General features: G+C 48.3%; 1 protein-coding gene across 1 annotated transcript in view; it reads left to right on the top strand.

Annotated features, from left to right (window-relative positions):
* The window catches only part of LOC118007269 (gamma-2-syntrophin-like), a 193,253-nt gene that overhangs the window by 80,100 nt on the left and 92,205 nt on the right, over positions 1 to 20,948 (top strand). Inside the window, exons 7-8 of the mRNA XM_035000255.1 lie at positions 1,645 to 1,732; positions 6,224 to 6,315. Coding sequence (XP_034856146.1) covers positions 1,645 to 1,732; positions 6,224 to 6,315 — 180 coding nt within the window. The remainder of the gene's footprint in view (positions 1 to 1,644; positions 1,733 to 6,223; positions 6,316 to 20,948) is intronic.

A 20,948-nucleotide genomic window follows, 5' to 3' on the forward strand; every position in this document is an offset into this window, starting at 1 on the left:
TCTCCCTGCTGCGGCGGGATCACGGTCTGGGACTCTTGCTGTCCAGGGGACACTTGCTCTTCGAAGTTTAAATCTACGTGAGCTCAGGATGTTTCGGATGCTTCAGTGCTGTCCCCTTTCTCGGAAGTGCTGAGTCGCAGGATCCCACCCCCATCCAGAGAGGAGGGCTGCTCACGGCCCGTGTGGCCGGTTGGGGTCTCTTGGGTCAGATGGAGAGAACCCCCTTGCACTGAGCTTCCCACAGGTGCACGGTGGATCCCTGGCACCACAGCGATGGTCAGGTCCTGCTGCGTCCTGTCAGCGAGGAGAGGCTGGTGCGGACAGGTGGCTGCAGGCCTGGGATGCTCCCGACGCGCCTCCTGGCCTGGGGGCTGTGACCTCTCCCATGAGTTCCTTGGAGAAGTGCGTCCGTTTCTGAGTGAGTTGGTCTCTTGCGTGTTTGAAGGCGGGTTTGCACCTCGTCCATGACAGTGGGCCGACAACGGCCTGTGTGTCCTGTGTGCACCTGCATCCAGACAGTGGGAGGATGAGGTGGCTGCACAGAAGGCATGGCCCTGGCTGCCTTGGCCACATGTGCGATGGAGGTGAGGCCACAGGATCGTGCAGTTTAATCCTTATGAAGCTCAGGCTGGCATGCGGGAGGCAGGAGGCTGTCCATGCACCGCCAGGGGGAAGAAGGGGTAGGACCCCAGGGAGGTGCGTCTGCAGTTTCTCTGAGTCCAGCCTGGCGTATTTGAGGGGAATTCAGCGCTTGGGTCCCTAGGTGTGAGGTCAGGGTCGAGGGGACACGGGCCATGGACAGGCACAGTCCATGGGGCGGAGATGCTGGTGCCCATGAGGTTGTGTGTGATGATAGGGGAGAGCATGTGTGGCTCTCTGGGCCACGGAGGGGATGATAGCGGGTGTCTGAGAAAGCTGTGGTACCCATGTAAGATGCTGGCCCCAGGGTGACGGGACAAATAAGGAAGCGGGAGCCAGGGGAGGGAGGAGTGGGGGAGGGCCACGCTGCTGAGGGCGGGCTGGCCGCGCACCAGCCACACTCTGGCAAGTTCAGTCCCCTCTGGGCTCTGGAGTGGCGACATCACGCTTGCTTCCATGTCAGTGAGTGTGCGGAGATGTGACGAGAAATGGAAGCCCAGCGATGGTGGATGAAGTGACCGAACCCTGAGGATAATGTGACACTCAGCGGAGAAGCGTGGGCACGTTGAAGGGACGCCCGTTCACGTCTCCAGGATTCAAATGTCATTGAAACCCCGAAGCTCATGCTTGTGATCTGCTGTGTCTTCATTACCCAGCTCGCCTGGGTTCTGCCAATGTCTGAAATTTGGCTGTTTGTGCCATAAACCGACTCCTCACCTGACATGACTTTCTGGTAGATCACCCTGGAGGTTGCAGTGAGCCCGGTCCGTGGTTGAATGGTGGCACGCCCCCACTGGTGCGTGTGAGTGTCCGTGTAGATGGCACACTGGTGTGGACTGCGGGGCGTGCAGCTTCTTCTGGAGCCTGCGGGGTCTCAGTGTCTCGGGTAATCGCCAACCTAGAGTTGCTGAGAAATAGGCCAGGTGCATAGGAATCTTGGTTTTTTTAACTCTGTGTCTGGTCCTTTTGTGATGGTAAAGTAGCTGTTTTTTGTCACATTGACAGGTGCATCTTTTGAGAAATGCTGGCGACGAAGTGACCATCACTGTTGAGTATCTCAGGGACGCGCCATCATTTCTGAAGCTCCCGTTAGGTAAGGGGTGGCGAGATCTTCAGGGGCCCAGTGGCGTTTCCTTCTCCCAACACTGTTTATCCACACGGACGGCAGTGGCTGGTGGGTGTGACTCAGGGCCCGAGCTCGTGCTCAGGGGGATGAAGGACATGGATAGACACCTCAGCCGTCCGTGTCCCTGAGACCCTGCATTTTCACACACCCCCAGGCCTTTCTAGAGAAGGCGCCCTCAGACTGCTGTGTCGATTGATTAGCCGTAAACCTCCTTCTTTAGGTCGGCTCGCTGGTTATAGTCACCTACACGCACATACATACAGAGAAACTAAGTTTGCTCTTAAAATATCAATGTTGACTTGAGGAATTTATGCCGAGAAAGGATTATAGTAAGTCTATACTGTGAAGTGCCTTCCCCGCGCTCACGCCGGGATTTAATTCTCTCTCGTGCCTAAGGTGTGATCCAGTTGTAAGTGATGAATCACACATCCATGAGGATGTTTTACTCCAAGTAGTCACCACGACCTTTACTGACTCTACGCGGCCACCATGTTTTTACAACATGTGTGAGTTTATCTTCCTTCCAGGGGTTGAACAGGGGGTCGGGGTGCTGTCCTCGGCAGCCAGAATGGGCGTTAGGCACCTTCATGCTCACGGGGGCTGCGGCTCTGCTGGGGGCCCCTTGCAGTCAAGTCTCTGGCTCACCGGGCGTGGGCCCTGACCCCCTTTCCCTCACGTGGAAGAGCAGCCCTCACCCTGGGCTCACCCCGTTTGCCTCGTTTCCTGTCCCTCTCCCTCTGCTCCCCTACAGTGGAGCCCGCCATCTGCTGCCGTCCGTGGGCCCAGGTGCGGCTCCCTGGGCACATCGGTGGCAGGAGGATCCTCGTTTGACAGCAGGTCGTTGAACTCATTCAGCTTTCTGCTTTCCCTCCCGGAGAACCTGAGCAGATCAGTTTCAGGAACTGCATGTTTTCCCATCAGAGCCCAGTGGGGTAACCTCACCTGTATTCACTGATCGTGGGAAAATGGCCATCCCTCTTGTTGCTGTACAAACACGTCAGTAAGATTTACCGCATGGCCTACCTTCCTACAAGCCTGCCCGTTGCGACTGGGGCGTTCGATGAAAGTGCTCAGAGGGTTCCGGGGTCAGGAGAACGGCCCGAGGGGCTGGAGAGGCGGAAGGCAGCGTGCCCAGAGTAGCGGAAGTCGGAGTTTTAGCCGTCGGGCCAGCCATCCAAAGACGAGCAAAGACCATACGTAGCACCGCGTCACGTCCTGTGGGGCTTGGGGGAATATGGACTGCAAGAGGAGCAGCCGCGGTGCAGGATGTGTGCAGGTCCTGGGAGCCGGTGGGGCTCCAGTCCTGGGTGGACTGTCGACCCGGGTCGCCCCTGGCCTGCCCACCGGCTCACGGGAGAGGAGGAGCCTCAGGCCTGCAGGCGACGCTCGTAGCTCCTGCCCGTGGCAAGCTGCACCGGGTCCTGGGGCGCAGGGACTGGAGCCCGCGGGCACGTCCCGCAGTTTGAGTGAGGAGGCAGGCCGGTGTGGGTCGGTCTGCTTGGCTGCGGTAATAAAGCACCGCAGCTGGGCGGCTTGGACAGCAGAGGCTTCTCGCTCCGGGTTCTGGAGGCTGGACATCGGGTGAGGACCTGGTTCGTGCACGCCTCTCCTGGCCGTGTCCTGTGAGGAGGAGCAAGGGAGCTGCGGGGGCTTTTTACAAGGTGACCTCGTCACCTCCCACAGGCACCCAGCACCTTCACATCGGGGGACTGGGGACACGGACGTTCAGTTCACGACAGAGGAGAGGTTCGGGTGAGACACAGGGGTTAGTGTAGGTGGGGAAAGTGCAGCGGAAGCTTCCTTCCCTGACAGCAAGAGGGCTGCAGAATTGTCTGTCCTCTTTCTTCAAATCTCAGAGTGTTGTAAAGAAATATGGCTGGAAGAAGCTGATTGCACACAGGGCTTAGTGGCCTCCTGACCCTCTGGGTCTGGGTTCAGACTCTGTGAGCAAGGGCTTCACAGTGATTCTTTCCAGAAGAATGTAAAGGCCGGTGAGTGTTGGGCGTGCATGTGGATATCACGTGTGTGGCAACGTGTCCACGGAGGGCGGTGCCACCAGGTGGTCTGTGTGTCCGCCTCTCTATCAGTCTGTCTACCTGCGCGTCTATCCGCTTGGTGTCCTCGTGCGTGGCTAGAAAGCTTATCACGTAATGTTGCAGCAGAAGGCACGGGGGGACGGGCAGGGGCTGGCGCATCGACACTGAAGATGGTCACGTGCTGGCTTCATCTGCCGTGTCTTCTAGGGGAGGTGACTTCCGTGGCAGAGTGGGATGGGTGGGGTTTCCAGGCCACCTTTCACTAATGTGACTGACAGCGCAGAATTCAAACAACCACAGTAGCATCCTGAAGCTGTGGCCGGAGAGGGATGCCCTGCACTGAAGCCTGTCAATAGGGAGCCACCCCTGGCCTGAGGTGGCCATGCCCCCGTGGTCACGGGATCGTTGTGGAACTCTGATGCATCAGCCGGAGCTCCTGGAGGCTGTTCTGTTGAGAGACGATCACAATGATGCATAGCCAGCAGCCTCGTCACTTGCCCCATGTTGCTGCTGATGTCCTGGCACCACCTGGCTGAGTCCTCGGGACCTGCATGGTGAGCTCAGCTGGGCACACGGGTCAGCATTCCTGTAAAGGTGCTCACGGTTCCCATGGGGAGTCAGACGTGGCCTGCCATCTGAGCCATGTGAGCTCTGCCTCTCAGACTTCCCACGTGGCAGGGACGTTGAATTCTCTATCCATTCAGTATAAATGTCTCTTTTGCTTTTATTTGGTTCTTTATAATCTACAAGAGTTAAAACTTTAGTATTCTAAAAAAATTAATTATAGTGGTCATAATCTCTCCCAAAATTCAAGCAGTTTCCTCTGGTGAAGCCACAGCGAAGGCAAACTCGCTCTTGCCTGCTCAACCCTCGATCCTACGATAGGTCATTGCTGGTGGGAGCCAGCCACACACTAGAGCAGGGAACGAGCCTGGGACCCACCATCCTGTGTCCTCTGCAGCTGCAGCCCTGACCTCACGCCCCATCCGTGTCTGTATGGAACCATCAGGCCATGTCCTTGGGAGTTGTGGAGGGTGCGGGTAATTAGGGAGGTGTTGACTCTGCTCTCGAGTCAATGTTAAGGCAGTATGGAGAGCCCAGGGGGAGACGCTGAGAGGCAGACTCGGTGCTGGCCTGGGGAAGCACTGTGCAGTCGGCAGCTGGTCGAAAGCAAGAATAAGCATGGTTGTCAAACACGAGCGAGCACCACTGTTGGAGCAAAGGAGGACCGTGTGCATTTCCCCCGAGTTCTTGGGGCTATGCACTTCGCCATGCACACAGGAACGTGGCGTTCAGTGGGAATGTGAGGTCCTCACAGATTTTACATAGACGGGAGAGGGATGCCACAGGGGTGTATCAGTGGGTGCCCCATGCGTCACGCAGCGACGGGGCAGGATTGGAGGCAGGAAGGCTGGCTGCCGAGCTCCGCGTAGCTCAGCGCACATTTCTGTCTACAGTGAGCAAGGCTGGCGGAAAGTCAGAAATCTGGATTTTTAATGCAATGCCTTGGCTTTTCTCACACAAAACAGATTTGTAGAGGTGCCAGGGTGGCTCCGTCGGTTAAGCTGCATTGGGCTTCGTGCTGCGGGTGGAGTCTGCTTGAGATTCTCTCTCTCCCTCTGCCCTCCCTGACTCCTCCTCTCTCTCTTCTTCCCCTCTCACAATAAACAAACACATTTACAGATCAGAGTCCGCTTCCCCTTGCCAGTTGGGTGGCCCCACCAAATGGGATTCGTTGCCCTACAGGGAGCTGCTGCAGGTGCCCATGGCTCCCCAGCAAGGGGCCTCGTTCAGAGGGGCGGGTGTAGGTGACTGAGAAGAGGAACCCTTAGCTCAGAGTGGTGGCTGGCTGACTGCAGGTGACGTGCGGGCATTTCCTGGCCCTGGACCTCTGCTCTTGGCCCGATCACAAGGTGTTTGTTTTTAAATACCACTGTCCACAAATCTGTATGTTTCATATTTGTGTTTTCTACTAAAGCACTTTGCAGTGCCAACATAGACAGAAAATGTCGAACAGATAAGTAATTTGAAGATTAAGAACAGAAAATCAGGACTAGTGTTTAAAAAATCAGCCGATGGGATGCTAGTGCTGGAAAGGACAGGGTAGAGTCCCCAGGACCCATGCTGACAGTCCCCCGTGCCCTGTGGACGCAGGCTCTGGACCCTGGTGCTGCAGCCTCCGGTCAGGTGGCCTGTCGTCCGCCGTCTGCCCCATTTCCTGTGTGAGGCTGGATTGGTGGCGGCGGAGGCCACAGGGCCCCAGAGCAAGGCAGGTGTTGGCGGCTCAGCCTATAACCGCCCATTCCGCGTGAGGGGTGGGTGTGGGGTCCTGGGAGCCTGCCTGGTGCTTCGGGAAACAGCAGGCGCTCTAGTCCAGGGCTCCCCGTGCTCTGTCTGAGGGAACGTCTCTGCTTGTTCGCAGGGTCCCCAGGGCCAGCCAGCGACCACGGCAGCCGGGCCTGCTCTCCACTGTTTGACAGCGGCTTGCATTTGAACGGCAACCCCACCAGCACAGTAAGCGCGGCTTCTCTTCCTCTAACTTAGCGGGGGTATCGGTCAGCACAGACGCCCCAAGATGGAGAGGTCACGCACGGTGACAGATGCAGAGGACAGACGTAGGACAGGATGGGGGAGGCCTCGGCACCACAGTGTAGTATGTTGTACTCGTGATTCCTTATATCTCAGCAAGCAGGTGGGCATGCTCAGCTCTGAGGCAGATCTCACAGTCCTGCTCTGATTTGCCCGAAGGCTGACCTTGTTTTCAGGACGCCTCTGTCAGGCTCCCTTGACAGGGACGCTACACAGGGTTTGTTCCCGAATCAGTAGAAGCCCCCCAAGCAAGCACGATACTGGGTACTTGCAGTGAGTGTTCATCATGCTCCAAGTCCCCTCCCCACCCAGAGAACCGCGCAGCTGGGCCAGAGCAGGGCAGTGGCCTGGCCGCGGGGCCTCCCCCCACAGGGGCCCAGTCCCACTTCCGCACAGAGGGCCTGCTGCAGCCTCCTTCCAGGACGCAGGCTCCTCGTCCACGGGCATCAGTGGACGCAAATCAGAATCCCGTAAACAGTCTGAGAACGTTTTATCAGAAATCATACCCAGTTGCACTCCTTACACCACCGGATGCTGGTCCTGCAGTGGGACCTGAGAACAAGGTCCGTGTTCAGACATAACATTCTGAAAATAGCATTGTTTTTCGTTTTAACCTTTTAACGTGGCTCTTGATATTTAAAGATTGCATTTAGCATCTTTGTGAGCTGTGAAGCAAAATACACAAAAGGCCACAAACTCAACTCAGATCAATAATTAGAATATTGTCACTAGCTTTTTAATCTACGTGTCACATCTCTGTACCATTTTCTGGCCCATCCAGAAATAAACAGCATCTTGAATCTTGTGTTGTCATCCCTTTAACAGAAGATAGCTTTATCCGTGTGTGTGTATATATATGTGTATGTTTTTGTCTGTGTATATGTATATATGTGTATCCCTAAAAAGGTGCCATTTCATTTTGAGCCTTATAAAATTTTACTCTGTTATAACATTCTGGGATTTACACTTTTAATTACCGTTACGTTTTTAAGATCCACAAATGTTGTGGCATATGGGTCTAGTGTTTTGTTTGCTCGTTGCTATGTGATGTTAATTCTCTGAATATACTACAATTTATTTATCGATTATTGATCAGCAATGGACATTTTTGACTTGTTCTGTGGGCTTTTCTCAGTGTTGTTGAAATCGGGCTGCCACAGTCAGAGGTCGAGTATGCCAGTGTTTGGTTTCTAAAGTAACGCCTCCTTCTCTCCACACGCGTGCACACGTGCACCTGCTCCCCCTCCCAGCAGCACTGGGGAGTCCCTGCTGGCCCGCAGCTCCCGCACTGCTAGGTATCTTTTGGGGCTTAATGCTTTGAAATACAGTGTGTATAAAATGGCTGTTTCGCTGGGGATTTATTTTCATTTCCGCCATCACAGAGGAGGTCTGTTTGCTTCCTCCTCTGTGTTTACCTTTGGTTTCTCATCATCGGTGAAATGCTGTCCAGCACGCTTGCATGTGGACATGAGGTTGTCTGTCTTTCCCTCTCTGACCCATCAGGATTCTTCACATATGCTTGGAGCTAATACTCTGCTGATTGTCGGTCACAAACCTCTCACAGTTTACAGCTAGTTTTTTGTTGTACTTACACTATTTTCTGGTAAATAGAAGTTAATTTCAGCACAGCTAAACACGTCCATGTCTTCCTGTGTGGATTTAGAATCTGGTTCAGGGAAACTTTTCTTATCCTTTGTTCATAAAAGATAACTTGCTTGTATTTTTTCTAAATATTTTCTTGTTTGCTTTTCACTTCATATCTCTAAAGCATATGAGATTTGTTTTTGTAAAACATGTGAAAAATGGGGGTCAGATTCATTTTCTTGTGTAACGATTTATCGTGACCTGTTTCCTCAGGGGCCGTGGTGCCACCTGGATCCTCAGCCACGTGTCCTGGCCGCAGGTTTACCGCTGAGCCCCGCTTATACTCTCTTTGTCAGTGTCAAAGCCAGTACCACATTAATTGCTACGTGTTTATAATGCATTTTTATCTGCAGGCAAAAGCCTTACCTCCTTTTAATTCACTCTGTTGTTCCCATCCTCTCTCTCCCTGTTTTTCTTGGGAATTTTTAAAACCTCTAATCAGATTCCACAGAAGTCTTCGGATTTTTATTGTAACTGTATGAAATTTAGATCTATAGCGGGGGTCATCTTTCCTATGGCTGAAAGAATCTTAGGTCTTCTTTAATATTTTTCAATCGAGTTTATTTTTTTTCCTTTTTGATTAATTTCAACAGAAGACTGTTCATTTTACCACCTTTTGGCTCCATGGATCCACATACCACAGTTTCTACTCATTTTTGTTCCCTTATTCCTTTCATTTTATCTGCATTTTTGTGCTTTCTTATTTCTTATGCTCCAATCTGACAGTCTGTGCCCCTTGGTGGAGTGTGTGGTGATGACTGATGTGTATTCTAGCTTGTTTCTGATCACGGACTTTGAATTTTTATTGGTCCCTTTTTACTATACTCCTTCTCTTCTTCTTGATCTTTATATTCTTTTGGTTAAGTTTTTCATGTGTCTTTTTTCTAAAATTCTCCTTTGCTTGTTTGAAATGTATATACTTCATTTGCATTTATTTAGAGCTCGCCCTTGATTTTTTGCCATATATCTACTTGGCTTACAACATAGAAACATAGGTCTTTTCACTCCTTCTGGAAGGATGCAAGGACCTTATGACTCTGTCCTTGTAACTTCCCTGCTGCTGTCATGTGTGTGAGCCCACTCTCACCCCACACAAGTCACGAGTTCTAGGGTCGCTCCACGTGGAGAAGTTTGCAGCCTCCTGACCTCATCAGGACTCCTGCATTGGATGCTTTTACAGAATCAGCATCCTTTCTGCTCAAGGACTCTGACTGGAAGTCAAGGCCTGTGGGTGGCCAGTCTGTTTCAAGTTATTTTAAAATGGGTTATTTTCTCTAAGCTTGAGCCTGTTTCCACCGTGTGTGGTTTCTAGTGGCAATGCCAGGAAGCTTTCTCTTCACGTGGCTGAGGGTCTGGGGGCATTTGCTCAGACAGCTTCCAACGTGGTGACCGAATATGGCCTCTTCTTTGTCTCTGACATCTCGTGTTTGCTGAGGCTGCGTCCTCGGCCTTCGTCAGGGCTCACGGCACCCTGCGGGCCTCCCTCCGGCCCCCACCCTGGACCTCGGAATCCGTGCGTGCTCGAGCGCCTCCTTCTGTCAGTCAGAGCCCTTACTTCTCCACATTTCCTTTTGTTTCTCATTTGGCTACTTTCTAGGAAATCTCCTAAGGTTTTTATTTCACTGCTTTTTTCACCTTTGTACAGTATCCTGGTTGAACTGCCTGCTGAGGGCTGTTTTTTAAAAACCATCAAGGATCACGTTAACGCGATTCCTCTTAAATGAGAGAGTTGTACAGAGCGTGGGACACATGCCCAGGAGTCACTCAGGAAAGGTGACGCAGTCTGTGGGAGATGGGGTGCGCACTTGAGAAAGGAGCAGACGGGTTGGGGAGAACCTACCCACTGTCTCCCCAGCACCTCTCTCTCACGGCCTCGAGCCATCTCTGTTCTTGGGCTCAGTGGACATGATCCTTACACTGGTGTGGGCACAGTGCCCAGCGTGAGGTGCTGTGAGTGCATGTCCTCAGCCATCTTCCTCATCCTTATCACAAAAGGGGGAAAGAGGGATGCACAGCTTATCAATCTCTCTAACTAGTCAAACAGTTCACCTTCAAAACAAAATGTCAGAGTTGTTCAAAACACATTACAGAGAATCTGAATCTCAGAGAGTCGGAAAATCATCATTTTTTAAAAGATACCAAGACTCAAAATCCTATAAAAATTTTAAAGACTATCTACTTGGTTCTCCAGATGGAAACACTAATCATCCCATTAATAATCCAGCAGCTGGTTTGCTCCACATTCTTAGCTGTTGGGCTTTTTCTCTTCTAAATGCTATTTAGCACTGCAGTCATCCTTTGCACTCAACAGTGGATTATGTCAAACACAGCGAAGTGGTCATTGATGTGTGGGTCAGAGAATAAACAGACCCTGCCCTGCACTTTGTTTTATGGAAAAAGTGAGTTGGAATCATTCTTAGACTCTCAGGATTTCTAATGGTGACATTTTCAGAGTTGCTCAGATCACTTTCATTCTCCCAGGACTGAGCCCAGCTGAGCAAGAGACAGAGTTCAGAGCAGCTCTGTAATCACAGGATCCCTCAGGGCTGGGTTTCCGGCTCTTACAACCTATGCTGCTGACCCAGCTGCATCTGCAGCCTCTCTGTGCAGAGGTGGCCAAGCCTCGTGGAATGCACATTCTCCTGTCCGCCATCACTGGACGGGTTTCCTGTGCTGCCTAGTTTATTCTGAACTAACCTTTTAACCACCCCTTCCCCTTCCCCTTCCCAGACGTGACATTTTCTCCCCACCCCCTCCCATAAGACGAGGGTTAGCCCTTGGGTGTGCCTCACACAGTTTAAAATTCTGACTTCATCTGTTTGCTACACTATTTCTCTATCAGAAATCCTCACCGAATGCTTGCAACAAAGAAAGTCTCATTCACGTCATATCATCTATTTAGGTGATTTCTCCTCTGTCCCCTTGACCTCCCACTTGCAAGCCCCCCTGGCCCCCTACATACCTGGTTGGTGCTCACGCAGGCCTTCGGGGAGGGCACAGAGCGGACCACTCCTTGACGTTTTCATGTCAGGAAGGTTTCCATTGTCTTGAGTTGAGAGTGGGTGCTTTCACTGTGTGTTCTCACTCGGGTTCTCGGGCGCCCACCGGATCCTGAGACACCAGACCCTTGCCTGTCTCCTGCTGCACCTGCGGCAGAGGCAGAATAACACTGCTCTGAGTACTTCCCCTCGTAAGAAAACCTTACCAAAAATGAATAAGGAGCTGCAATTAAAGAAAAAATACCTCATAGTAAATACCTGGTTTTCCAAGTTACAGATTTCAAAACAAAAACAAAACAAAACAAAAACCCAGAAACTCAGAAAGACTGAGGTCATTTCAAAGAACTGAATGATTCAAGAAATGTATAGGAAAAATATATCAAAACACAAAATAAAATTTTATGGAAATTATATGAGAACAGATAAAAACTAGTAAATAATTGTGAAAAAGAAAAAGCAGACATAATAAAAATAATTAAAACAATGTAACAAATATTAAATATATAAACAAGGAATAAAGTTTTCTGGATGAAAGAACAGCTGGGCTTCCAGGCAGAGATAATGAGTGAATGATAGTTAACTGTTTAATTGAAGGATGAGGCACATACAGGGAAGTATACAATTCGGAAGCAACAGCTCAAGAAATTTAAAACACCCTGGTCAACCTGTAGCACATCACAGATTCTCAAAGCTACCCCTCCCCTGACAAGGAAAAATAATCACTACTTTGACCTCAGTCAACATAGATTAATTAAAAAATTTTTGAATTTCAGATTGATGGAATCATATACTTTGATTTGTTGCCAAAAATCAATCTTAAAATCAACTAGAGAAATCGTAGATCACTTATGAAAAATGATAATTTTATTGACAGCTGATTTCTCAACAGTAACAGAGGAAGACATATAACAGTCCAGTTTCAAAACTATGGAGACAGAAATAACTGTTGATATATCTTTGTGTTCCTCATAAAGCCATCTCTCTAGAACAAGGTAGAAATACAGACGTGGTAATATTAAGAGAATTTGAAAGACTGTGTCGCCAGAGAATTTCACTAACAGAATTTCTAAGGAACATATTTCAGGAAGAGAAATTAAAGTGATCTCAGAAGGGCAGTTGGAGATTAAAAGAGGCAAATATGTATGTGAATCTACACAAACATAGTCTGTGGAAAGTAGTAGCAGCTGAAGAGAGCAGAGATACAGACTAGTGAACACAATGTGTATTACTCAGAGTCAGAGGACTGGATTGAATGTGTGGAAGTCCCTCTGTTGTTAAACTGCTTCACAAATTGTAAAACTACCAGTAAAATTAAAGATCAGAAGAAAAAGAACAAATTGCAAAAAACTTTTAGTTAAAAATGCACAAAGAAAAAAATAATAGAAAAATAAGGTAACAAAAGAGCCAAAGTAAGAAGCTAAATATGAATACAAATATAGTAGTAATAAAATATGTATAAATAGGCTAAGTTTACTACTTAAGAGCCACAGATGATTTCAACATTTAAGAAGATTGAAATTATATCAGAAATCTTTTCCAATCACAGTGATATGAAACTAGAAATCCCCTACAAGGAGAAAACTGAAAAATTCACAAATATGTAGAGATTAAAACACATGCTGCTGAGCAACTAATGGGTCAGTGAAGAAATCAAAATAGAAATCCAAAAATATCGTTAGACAAAGGAAAATTATGAAATGCAACATGCCAAAGTGTATGGGATGCAGCCAGAGTAATCCTTAGAGGGACATTGGTAGTGATGAATACCTGCATTAGGAGAAAAGAGAGAGCTCAAATAAACAACCCAACATTATAACTCTAGGAACTAGAAACAGAAGAACAGACAAAGCCCAAAGCTGGTAGAAGGAAGGAAATAATAAAGAGCAGGGTAGATATAAATGAAATAAGAACTAAATAGACAACAGATCAGTGAAACCAAGAGCTAGTTTTTTGAAAAGATAAACAAAATAGACAAAATTTTACCTATACGCACCATGAAAAAAGAGAGGGGACTCAAAAGAAGAAATGACTGATATTACAGAAATACAAAGAATCACAAGACCACTGTGAACAATAACATGCCAACAATCAGATGACCCAGCCGAAATGGATACATTCCCAGAAATATATGACTAACTGGAACTGAATCATGAAGAAAGGGAATATCTGAACAGACCCTTTACTGGTGAGGCGACCGAATCAGTAAGCAGAAACTCCCAGCGGAGAAAAGTCCAGGACCAGATCACTTCAACAGTGAATTCTATCAAACATTTAAAGAATTAACACCAATCTTCTCAAACTCTCCTAAAAAATTGAAGAGGAGGGGAGAATTCCAAACTTACTGTGCGAGGTCAGCATTTCAAACTAACTCCAAAACCAGGCAAGAAAAGAAATTACAGGCCAATATTCCTGATGAACATCGATGCAAAGATCCTCAACAAAATATTCGCAGACTGAATTCAACAGTACAGTACAAGGATCGTACACCTTGGTCAAGGGTATTTGTCCCAAGGATGCACGGAGGTTTCACTATCCATAGTTCAGTCACTGTGCTACCCTGCATTAACAAAACAAAGGACAGAAATCATACCATCATCTCAATAGGTGCAGAAAAATGTCATTCATAAAATTCAACATCTCTTCATGATGAAAATGCTCAACAGACTGTGTACAGAGGGAATGTATCTCAACGCAATAAAGCCCACCATATATGATAAGTCCACAGCTACCAGCGTACTCGGTGGTGAGAAGCTGAAAGGTTTTCATCGAAGGTCAGATGCAGGACAAGGATGCCACCCTTCCTAGTCCTATTCAGCATAGGACTCAAAGTCCCAGCCAGAGGAATTAGGCAAGAATAGGAAATAATAGGCACCGAGATTGGAAAGGAAGAAGTGAAACTGTCTCTATTTGCAGTGACATGGTATTATATAGAGAAAACCCTAAAAACTCTACCAAAAACTGTTAGCAGTAATAAATTGAGCAAATTTGCAGATATACAAATATACAAATACACAAAAATCAATTGTATTTCTGTACACTAATAACAACTATCAAAGTGAAAATTTAAGAAAATCCCTTTTGAAATTGCATGAAAAAGAATGAAATACCTAGGGATAAATTTAACCAAGGAGGTGAAAGACCTGTACACTGAAAACTATAAGACATAAATGAAAGAAACCGAAGAAGGCACAAATAAATGAAAAGATAACTTATGATCATGGATTGCAAGAATTAATATCATTGAAATGTCCATACTACCCAAAGCAATCTACAGATTCAGTGCACTCCCTATCAAAATTCCTGTAGCATTTTTCACAGAAATAGAACAATCCTGAAATTTGTATGAAGCCAAGAAAAAACAAAAGCCAGAGCAATCTTGAAAAGAACAAAGCTGAAGGCATCATGCTCCGTGATTTCAAACTATATTACAAAGTTATAGTAATCAAAACCATCTGGTATTGGCATAAAAACAGACACATAGATCAGTGAGCCCAGAAATAAACCTATGCTTATGTCGTCAATTAGTTTATTATAAAAGAGCTGAGAATATACAATGGAAAAAAGAGAGTCTCTTCAATAATGGTATTTGGAAAGCTGGGCAGCTACTTGCAAAAGAATGAAATTGGACCACTTTCTTACACCATACACAAAAATGAACTCAAAATGGATGAAAGACTTGGATGTAAGACCCCAAACCATAAACTTCCTAGAAGAAAATGTAGGGTATAAGTGCCTTGATATATTAGTCTTGGTGATGATTTTTGAAATTTGACCCCAAATGCAAAGACAACAAAAGCAAAAATAAACAAGTGGAACATCACACAAAAAGGCTTCTGCACAGGGGCACCTGGGTGGCTCAGTTGGTTAAGCGTCCAACTCTGGATTTCTACTCGGGTCATGATCTCAGGGTTGTGAAATTGAGCCCCACATCAGGCCCTGTGCTCAGCAGGGAGTCTGCTTGAGATTCTCTCCCTCTGTTCCTCTCCCACACTCCCTTTCTAAGAAAAAAAAACACAGTGAGGTATCACCTCACACCTGTCAGAATGGCTAGAATCAACAACACAAGAAACAACAGGTGTTGGGATGATGTGGAGAAAGGGGAACCTCGTGCACTCCCGGTGGGAAATGCAAACTGGTGCAGCCACTCTGGAGAACAGTATGGAGGTTCCTCAAGATGTTAAAAATAGAACCATCATATGGCCCCACAATTCCATTTCTGGGAATATATCCAAAGGCAATGAAATCACTGTCTGGGAGAGACCCCTGTATTCCCATGTTCCTGCAGCCTATTCACAAGCACCAAGATAGGAAGCAACCTCAGTGTCTACTGATGGATGCATGGAACAAGAATATAGGTGTACTTACATCTACATCTACAATGGAATCGTGTATGGCCTTAGGAAAATGGGAAATCCTACCATTTGTGACAGCTTGGATGGACCTTGATGGGATCATACTGAGTGGAGTGAATCAGAAAGACAAATACTGTATGATTTTACTGATATGTAGAATCTAAAAAAAAAAGAGAGAGAGAGAAACATCCTCATAGAAACAGTGACAGATTAGTGGCTGCCAGAGGTAGGCTGGGAGGAGGGGAACTAGGTGGACGTGGTCAGAAAGGAATAGTAATTGTGATGATAACCGCAATGACAGCCACGATTTACGGAGCAGGTTTTCTACGGCAGGAATCCTCCTAAATGCTGTGTATTTATCGTGATTACCTGCTTTGTGCAGAAAGGGGTAAACATGGTACACAAGGTGTTAATTCATTTCCCAAGGAAACGCAGCTAGTGCATGCCTGAGTTGGAATTTGACCCTCTGCATGCTCTGGGCCTAGAACTCTGCCTTCTGGAATGAACAGCTTTGTAGCGTTTACTGTGTACTCAGTATGCTTGAGCACCTCCTGTCTATTCATGCAGTCCTCATCACCCCGTTCAGGCAAGCCCTTGGTTACTGCCATTTTACAGGTGAGGAACTGATTCTCGGGAAATTAGTAGCTCGCCAAGGGGTATAAATGGTGCCAGGGTGTAGACCAGAGTGTGGACCAGGCAGGCTGGCTGCAGAGGCTGAGAGAAGAGACTGGGTGATTTAGCATTAGGAAAATACTTTTTCCGTCAGTCAGCCATTCATCTGTTAAACAACCATGATTGAATACTCACGTATATAAGTGTATTTTCTAGTCCCTGGGGACTGTGGTAGCCAACAACCTCAAAGATGCCCACGGCCCAATCCCTGGAGCCCGTGAAAGCGTATGTTACTGCCATGCAGAAGGGACCTTGCAGGTGTGTCTGAGATCCGAGATGGGCAGGGGATCCTGGGCTGCCACGGGGCCGTGTACTCGCTGGTCCCCGTGCGAGAGGGGGTGTGGGACAGCGAGGATCAGACTCGCCACCGGCGGCCACGAGGACCAGCCCCGCTCACACCCTCAGAGTCCTGCCCTCCCGCAGTGATAAGCAGTGTTTGTGTCGTTTCAGCCACTGAGCTCAGGGCTAACTTGTTGCATGGCAGTTAGGACGCTGATGCTGAAGTCAGAATGGAGCCACATTTTTACACAACTGCGGCAAGACTCCGAAGCTCTCGTATCCCTGTGTGAGATGGGTTTGTTTTTCCCCGTTATTATTAGTTCACAGAATGTTGGCTTTTCCCCTTGTAAATCAGAAATGACTGTCTCTTAGAACTTTCTTCATCCTTCATCCGTCTTTGTCACACGGATCCAAGCTGTGTCTAACACGCTTTATGCAAGACGTGGCTTCGTCACATTGAGGCGTGGCTGCATTGGTTACGGGATTATGCTGGGGCGCTGGCTCTCCTTCGAAGCCCGCAAGCCTACTTAATACCGTATTTTTCTAGAATAATATTTTCCCATCCCTCTCTCCTTTTCATCATGTGCTTCAGTACTTTATTGATCCTTATCTCAAGTAGATTGGGTAATGGTGGCAAGCCCGCTGGCTTCCAAACACCCATGAAGAGTAGGAAGAGTCAGGTCCTATTTTTTCTCCATTATTCATGTTTCATAAGAGATTTTTCATCTTATGATGATAACGATTTCAGTTTGAAGAATATGACAACAATCTGTTGTCAGTAAAATTCATTTGCTTTTAATAATTGTATTGTAATATTTAAAAATTGATACAGTGTAAGTAATTTAGATAGCTGTCTTCACAAAATTAATGAATTTATATTTTAGAATAACAGACTAAAAGTTTCCACTCATGTCAAATTTAAATAGAAAAATTATTTACCTATTTCTTATGAAATGCTGAGACCATACTGTGTGGCACCTGCTATTCGTTCCTGAGATGCATGTCTTAATTTAGCTGTGGGAAACAATTTCAGAATAAACCTTTTCCCTCAACAATAATTAATATTTGATGGCTACTTGTGCCTTTAAGAGTTGCTCCTTGGAGAGAAAACAAATGAGAAATATTATTTCAGGGGGGATCCCACTGGATTAAAACAGCCACCCCACTGTGGAGATAGCCAAGCAGCTGGGGAGAAGCTGTCTCCGTTTGCTGGGGCTCTTCTCCTGAAGCGCATGTGGAGCTGGTTCCCAGCAGCAGGGGTGGCCTCACCAGGGAGCCACTGTGGGCTCCTTTCTGCATGTGCCACGGGCTCGCGAGCCCTGCCGGGGGGTTCCTGGCCTCAGGGCACTCCGGCGGGGAGGGTCAGGGCTGAGGCACACAGTGCCCATTTTCTGGACACGCGGTGCTCTCAAAGTAAATGAGGACAGGAACGGCAGGAAGAGCTGAAGCTGTTAAGAAACTATCTTAATTCTGGGTCTATTTAAAGAGAATTAGGCAAGCCCCCACCGTGTGGGGCCCATGGCCCTTCTTCTCTGCCCCAGAGGGAAGAGCTGCCCACGAGAATTGACCGATGAAAAGCAGGAGCAGAAACGGGTCGTAGCTCAAGCCCACGTGAACCACATTGGGCCAAGCAGCTGGTCCGGGGGGTCACGGGGCCAGCCCAGTGGTCACGGCTGCAAGGCCTGCCTGCCATGGGACAGACGGACAAGCGCATGACTTGCTCTGTGAGGAGCTTCATGGTTTCCCTGGAGGCCGCCCGGGGAAGCTCGTCCCGTGTGCCTGGTCCCTCCGTGTGGGCAAGGCTTCTCCCTGGGGGCCCCTGGCAGACGTCCCCCGAGACCTCCTGTGCAAGCTGCTTACCACCTTCGTGCTCTGAGCTCCTGAAGACACGAAGCCCAGCATGTCCAGACACCCCGCAGGTGCAAGGGAAGCAACCCTCCTGTGTCCGTGGGGGGAGGAAGGACAGCCAACATCCTCCAAACTCAGGACCACAGAAGCAGGCTCACGGTGGGTGCCCGTTACTTGGCTCCTCTCCTGGTGCCTCCCTAGAACTAAGACACACTGCAGCTGAACTACTCAGTCACATTCGTTTCGGGGAAGCCCACACTTTTGCAAATGAAAGTGCTCATGTCCCCATGATGGTCCATTTAGGAGTTGTTCCTCCCTGAAGATTGTCAGTAAGATTCCAGCAAGCTGTCCATGACAGCGCAGTCGGCCTTGGCACAATGGGTCTTCTCACTGATTCAGGAGCCTTCTCGGAATGAAAGGAGGTAGGGTCGGGCAGAGGGGAGGAGAGCAGGGCGCAGACTGCCAAGGCTGTGGGGACCTCGTACCTGCCACCAGCCCAGCAGCTCAGCGCCAGTGCAGTGCCATTATTTCCCGGAGGAGAAGGCTGCAAGGCGTCATCAGGCAGGTGCTCCCCACTTCCCGCCGTGGCCTGAAGAATCCCTGAACACGGATTCTTCGCTGTTTGAATGATGGGAAGCCATAGGCATGAAGGAAAACTTCCAGGGTAATTTCTTAGGTGTTGCTTTTTTTTTTCCTGAAAAATATCTTGATAAAAACGTCAGTATGGCACTGGGTGTTGGTGGTGAGAATTTTGCCATTCTGAGGATAACGGTGGGAATCTGTGTGAGGCAGGTGCCTTGCAGGGATTCGAGCAGAGCTGTTCACATGGACGCTTGCACATAGTCTCCTCTCCGCGCTTCCAGACACTAAACAGAAATTTAAAAAGTGCACTAATGAGGGTGCATCCCCCCCAAATTGGCATCTGTAATGTTTGACATAATCTTGGCTAAGACCGAAGTTCAACATCCGTGAAAAAGGAGCTGCTGAGAAAATTTAGTATAAGCAGGTGCTGGAGTGGATGTGAAACCTGATGACGGAGAACAGGCTCTCACGTCTGTGTTGTGTTCATCAGCACACCTGTATTTCAGGCACAGCGCCGTATCGTCATATGTCACCCTTTCCAGTCTCCCAAAGGTGGCCACGTTAACTCTACTTATAGATTAGGAAAGTGAGGATCACAGGGTTACATCCAGGGCCCCAGGTACTGAGTAGCAAAAATAAGTAGCAAGGTTGGAGCAGGGTCTGTGTTTGGGTTAAACAGCGTTTCTCGTTGAGGGGATATATTTGTATAAAATACACATTTGTATGTAATTATAATAACACAGTATTTGTTTCTCGTTTACTTACGTTATACATACTAAGTATGTATGTTTATATAATGCATATAAGTATTTATTTGGAAGGCTGAGTTGATCCGGAGACAGAACAGGATGAGCCCAGGATGGTGTAAGGCAACAGCAGGTGTTGGGGACCCAGCAGAGACAGTGACGCTCAGAAACAGAAGTCCAGGCCTGAGAAGTACTTGCGATTCGGGCATTAAATTACTGTTCTGGTCTGGGTTTGCCCACCACACACGTGCTGGCTTTGCAGGCAGTTGTGTTGAGACACAGGACCTGAGACCGTGGACGGCCTAAGAACATACAGAGTATATTCCATATAGGTCTTCTCCAAAGTTCCACTGAGTGTGTAAATATGACAGGTTTGTTGGTAAATTTACTGATTTAAATTCAGACCCTGAAAGCGTTGAGTAGTAAGTTCTAACTGACAAGTTCTTCCTTCCAAGCTGTGATTTGGGCGTGTGTGGATCTGAGCTCTGGTTCAGGAATCAGCACGACCGACATCTTCAGACCCCTGGAAGCCTGGCTTTGCCTGGAGCCCCCCAACTCTTGAGCCCCTGCCCCATATCTGATGACATCGCATGTGCTGTCCCTGGGACGACTATGCACAGAACAGCGTTTGTGGTCTGCATCCCCCATTCTTTTGTGTCCAGGGACCTAGTGAAGAGCATAGAGACCAGACCAGAGCTGTTTGCACTATTGCAGGAGAAGTAAGCACCTGTCACAGGGAAGCTCGCGCCGCTGTCACCACGCCGCCCCCCCCACCCCGCCCCACCGGTAGCACACGTGACCACCTGCTGCATCCCTCACGGGTCTGCGGGGACCCTCTGGTGTCACAGGAGTGAGGAGGTGAGGGATGCGCCCAGCAGGTGGGGAGGCCATCAGGACGAGGGCACCAGGAGCTGCTTCCAGGTGGGGGTTGTGGAGGGGCCGGGCCTCCATGGGCAGCCCCTGTGGCCCCTGGGAAAGAACTGCAGAATGGGGTGCGGGCATTCCTCACCCTTGCTTGTGGCAAACGGCTTCCGTGGACGTGGTAGCAACGACATTCCCTCCCACACCTGAAGTTTCAGAGAAATCTTTGTAATAGATTTCTACTAAAATCACATTTAATTATATTATACTATTTTAATTTTATAGTTTTGTATGAGCAGCAGCTAAAACTTAGAGTTCTTTTGTACTGAAAATGTGGAAATAGCGAATTACTGTTCTTGCATTAACTGTAATTTATATTCAATATTTCTGCGTTTCTATCTCATACAGTGGATTTGCTTTTATGTCAAAAGCACAGAATGACTCAGTGAGGTATATTGTGTGTAAGAAGATAGGCTCCATGGTTTCCTTTAAAATGTCTGGCGTGTCGCGAGGAGTGAAGGACAGAGGGGGCCGTCGTGCTTCTCCTCTGCCTGTGTCTCCAGTGGCACGGCCGT

The sequence above is a fragment of the Mirounga leonina genome, unplaced genomic scaffold (assembly GCF_011800145.1).
Source record: "Mirounga leonina isolate KUSES-001 unplaced genomic scaffold, KU_Mleo_1.0 Mir_117, whole genome shotgun sequence".
In the NCBI taxonomy this organism is placed as follows: Eukaryota; Metazoa; Chordata; class Mammalia; order Carnivora; family Phocidae; genus Mirounga; species Mirounga leonina.